The 4,897-nt window shown below is 34.7% G+C and overlaps 1 protein-coding gene across 2 annotated transcripts; it reads left to right on the plus strand.

Annotated features, from left to right (window-relative positions):
* Positions 1 to 2,036: 2,036 nt before the first annotated feature.
* Positions 2,037 to 4,597, plus strand: LOC140983516 (UDP-glycosyltransferase 76B1-like). 2 transcript variants are annotated; one of them, XR_012176447.1, is made up of 3 exons: positions 2,037 to 2,629; positions 2,718 to 3,633; positions 4,484 to 4,597. XR_012176447.1 is itself a non-coding variant. In XM_073450600.1 (2 exons), exons 1-2 carry the CDS (start codon positions 2,134 to 2,136, stop codon positions 3,521 to 3,523), a joined length of 1,302 nt encoding a protein of 433 aa, XP_073306701.1. In that variant the 5' UTR covers positions 2,037 to 2,133; the 3' UTR covers positions 3,524 to 3,675. The 2 variants fall into 2 exon arrangements, 1 of the variants encoding a protein (XP_073306701.1); XM_073450600.1 differs by lacking the exon at positions 4,484 to 4,597 and having other exon boundaries at positions 2,718 to 3,675.
* The last annotated feature ends 300 nt before the right edge of the window (positions 4,598 to 4,897 follow it).

Consider the following 4,897-nt stretch of genomic DNA (forward strand, 5'->3'; position numbering starts at 1 on the left):
ATCTTCTACTGATGCGGCATAATTATTTCAGTTGCTCGAAATTCTCTCAGCGTCGCCTCCTTGTCTTGTTTGAGTTCTTTTGTTCATTTGTATTGTTAGACTAGGTTTTCAGTAAGTTAATTTATTTGGTTTGATATGATTAATAATAAATATTGATAAAACTATGGTCAAAGAATTATTGTATGTTTTGGTTTTAAAAATAGTTATCCCTTTCATATTAAAATATTAGGAGATGACTTACTAAAAAAAACACAAATTATTTATCTTACATCAATTAAATAATTAAATTAAAATTACGATGTTATATTTATATACTTTTTAAATATATTCATTAATTGTTGAAAAATTACAATATCAAATTTAATCAATCAAATCAAATATATTATTTATTCATTGATATTTTAGATATAATTTAAATATTTTAATAATCACAATATTATACAATCTCATTAATCAAAAGAGTAGGTCTTTTGTGAGACGGTCTCACGAATCTTTATCTGTGAAACGGGTCAACTCTACTTATATTCACAATAAAAAGTAATACTCTTAGCATAAAAAGTAATACTTTTTCATGGATGACCCAAATAAGAGATCAGTATCACAAAATACAATTCGTGAGACCGTCTTACACAAGTTTTTGCTTAATCCAAATAGGTTCAAGCTAGACTCAAACCTGATCGAATATTACATTTCAAGCTTGAGCTGAACTTGTAAAAATATCGAGTCACTCGAACTCGTGCTCGAAAATATTTATAATATAATAAAAGTCGAATCAAATTTTAATCGAGCTGTTAACAAATAGCTTGACTCAATTGTACCTCTCTAAGTCCAAGTAAACGGACCCTCAATTTATTAAGCATATAAAACCATACACAGTAGTCTAACTCACGTTAGTACGATCCTCATGTGTCAATAATAACATATCAATATTGCACGGAATTTATGTTGGCAGGTAAACAAAACATTCACATTAAAGCATACCTATCGAGTTGTTCTAGGGCTCCTATAATGGAGCCATAACCATTTCAACATATCTCAAAAGAATTTATAACCCTAATATTAAAAAATTCCTAAAACTTAAACTTAGTTATTAGCAAAATGAGCCGATAATCATTGCTATTATGCCAAAAACAAGCTCAAAAGCCATTTGGTGGACTCAAATAGAAATGGGTATTTCACAAATTTATTTTGAGATCTTTTATTTTCCCATTAAAGATGATATATAAACTAGTGGTGTTTACATCTTTTGTGTGCTTGTATAGTCGTTTCTTGTAGACAATATTTTATGGATTTTTACAGGATATCTATATCTATTTTGTTTTAATTAAGGGTTATAATTAGTTAGCAAATTGTGGCAACTAGTATTGTAAAGAGTAGGTATTCCATAAAACGATCTCACAAATCTTTATTCGTGAAACATATCAATCATATCCATATTTATATAAAAAGTAATACTTTTTCGTGGATGACCCATATAGAATATCAATTTTACAAAATTGACCCGTGAGACCGTCTTATAGGAGTTTTTGTGTATTGTAAAAGTATGTTTCTTTATGATATAATACACAGCTTGTGGGTATAGTATAGGTGGTAAAAAAAACCATTTAGCTACATTAAAAAATGTTAAATATTTTGAGTAATCTCATAACTTATCTTTGTAATTTTGATCATCTAACTAATCAAATTTCTGTTAAAAAGTCAAATTTTCATCTTAGTCTAATAGTTGTGTTTCTTTTTCAATTTTCGGACATTTTTAAATTGAAGTGTCACGATCGTAATACCCGACACCACATCAGCAATGATCAATGCAATGTAGGGGTGTACGTAAACTAATCGAGTATACTAGATTAATATTTGATTCGTATTTGAAATTATTGAATTCGAACTTAACTCGAACATGTTCAAATTTTTTTCTGAATCCAATTGGAGCTAAAATTATTTAATGAATAATTGGCTATTTTTTAATATTTTGTCAATATAATATATTTGTAATGTTGAATAATCACTTTTCCTTTACCTGGACGACTCCATTTTTTTTGGAAATTTTTTGGCAATATCTTACTTTTCTTTTACTTGGACTTGTCCAAAAAGCATAGAGCTATCTTCTTCACTCAAGGATAGCGTAGCGTATCCATGGATAACAATCCCAGCAAAGCCATCTCACAGCATGCAAGAACACGCAGAGTAATCCTCTTCCCCTTCCCATTTCAAGGCCACATAAGCCCGATGATTCAGCTCGCCAACATTCTCCGCACCAAAGGCTTCACAATCTCCATCCTACACACTCAATTCAACTCTCCGGATCCATCCAGGTACCCCCAATTCACGTTTCACCTCATCCCCGACGGATTACCGGAAGATCAAGCATCCAAAGGTGACCTTGCTGGCCTCATTGATCGCCTCAACACCAACTGTGCCGGGCCCACTCGCGAGTGCTTGGGGAAGTTGTTATCAACCCATGATGATGTTGCGTGTATGGTTACGGATGCGATGATGTATTCCTCGCAATCTGTTGCGGAGGATCTTGGCATACCCAGGATTGTGCTCAGGACAAGTAGTGTTTGCTCTTTTTTAGCCTTTGCTTCTGTTCCTGTTCTTCGAGAAAAAGGGTACTTCTCTGATATTCTGGGTATGTTTTAATTTCTTGGGGTTAATTGATTAACTGTGTTTGAAGACTATGAAATTTGTCTGAAAAAGATTGACGCTTTCTTGATCAGATTCGAGGAGAGAGGATCCAGTGCTTGAGCTACCACCACTTAGAGTAAAAGACATTCCGGGTATTCAAACACGGAACCTGATCGATGGTGAGCTGAAGATCATACGTAGCATGGTAGAAGGAACAAAGACTGCATCTGGGCTCATTTTCAATACCTCCCAGGATCTGGAAGAGCCGAATCTCGCCAATCTTAAGGAGCACTTTCGCATACCAACGTTTTTAATCGGGCCGTTTCACAAATTCTTTTCGGCAGCTTCGAGCAGTTTGTTGACACAAGATAGAAGCTCTATTTCCTGGCTGGATACCCAGAAACCAAGTTCTGTTATTTATGTCAGCTTCGGGAGTGCTGCGAAAATGGATGAAAAGGATGTAAGAGAAGTGGCTTGGGGTCTGGCACATAGTATGCAGCCATTCTTGTGGGTGGTCAGGCCTGGATCAGTCCAAGGCTCGGCATGGCTGGAATCATTTCCGAATGAATTCTTGGAGATTGCGGGTAAAAGGGGATGTATTGTCAAATGGGCACCTCAGCAAGAAGTGTTGTCTCATCCTGCCGTTGGTGGATTTTGGACTCACAGCGGATGGAACTCTGTTCTTGAGAGTATTTGTGAAGGTGTTCCGATGATATGCTCGTCTTTATTCGCAGATCAGCCGGTGAATTCTCGATACGTCAGTGATGTATGGCAACTTGGGATCAAACTGGAATACGGGTTGAAAAGAGAGGAGATTGAATCAGCAATCAGAAAGATAATGCTTGATAGACAAGGCCAAGAAATAAGAGAGAGAGCTTTGCATATGAAGGAGAAATAGATGTTTCCTTAAAAACCGATGGTTTTTCAAGCCAATCACTAAATGCTTTATCTGATCTCATCTACTCATTTAAATCTTCTGGTGTTTCTGTTGGTTCAGAATGATTTTAGGTGTGTTTCAAGACCTTTACGATATTTCAAAGTTTTCTGTTTTGTGATTGTGTTCATTATTTTGTGAAATTAGGACAAACGGTCTGCACATTGTGAGGAAATTAGCACTATTTGCAGTTCCTCAACAGGGACTCATAAGCCCCCTCAATAATCCACACAAAATGCCATTACCCGGATCTAATCGAATTATAACCCTCGATTCACCATCAACAAAACCGCCAATGGCTTAAACAGCTTTTCACATTGGTTTCAACCAAGTTACTGATATAAGGTGCCAAGAAATATCATCATCAGTAAATCTCCATTGAGATAGTTTTATGGGTATATATTCGTGAGACGGGTAGATCGGTACATATCTCTAATAAAAAAATAATATTTTTTATGTAATTTTTTTATAGAACGAATTGGATTAGAGATTCGTCTCACAGAATTTTTTAGATATCTCACGTTGACTGGATTAAATCCTTGAAAGTTGTATATATAGACTTGGACAATACTCTTGAGTCAGTTTTTGAGTTGAGTTAAGTCCAAGTCTCAATCTTAACATGATATCAGATAGATGTTTCGATCTTGATCAATGCTCACTGTTATGTGTTGGACTGTCTTATGAATCACCCGATAATATCTTGTAAACTTCACACTCCCATTATTTATTCATGGGCGAGAGGAGGTGCGTTAGATGTCATATATCAACTAGATTAAGACTTTGAGAGTTGTATATATGGACTTGAACAATCTTTCATGATAAATGCAATTTTTGCAATTAATTATTTGTCTTAGAAATTATCACCAATTATGCTAGTTGTCGAGCAAAATTATGTGTTTCTTATGTTTTTAATGTTATTTACAGGGACATAGGTATTATATACATTCAAAGGCAAAAGGAAGATATGAAATGGATAAAATGATCGGAGCTAACATGAGAAAGAAGCATGGGCAGACAGCCCAAAGCATGCACTCAGGCACGAGAAGGCCATTTGGTACAAAGAACAGAGGAAGACTCACAACCACATAGTATGGATTGAATATATTGTTTAGTACTAGATTTTGAATATGAATATTAAAAAATAAATAAATAAACGATACACTTCTATTTACCACTTGGGAAAGAAAATAGATAGCTTTAGTGTTCTTGGTTAATAAACGAGGTAGTTTAGTTGTATAGTTATCAATAATAATTTAACATAGTGGAGACCAAGTGAAACTGTATCTCGAGATTCATTCTCTCACTTAATTTTATCATCTTAGTGCACTCGAACTTGTT

This window comes from Primulina huaijiensis, chromosome 8, assembly GCF_012295235.1.
Source record: "Primulina huaijiensis isolate GDHJ02 chromosome 8, ASM1229523v2, whole genome shotgun sequence".
Lineage (NCBI taxonomy): Eukaryota > Viridiplantae > Streptophyta > Magnoliopsida > Lamiales > Gesneriaceae > Primulina > Primulina huaijiensis.

Coding starts and splice junctions, on each gene's coding strand:
- LOC140983516 (XM_073450600.1), top strand. CDS start 2,134: ATGGATAACAATCCCAGCAAAGCCATCTCACAGCATGCAAGAACACGC. Junction 2,630..2,717: donor GTACTTCTCTGATATTCTGG/GTATGTTTTAAT, acceptor TTTCTTGATCAG/ATTCGAGGAGAGAGGATCCA.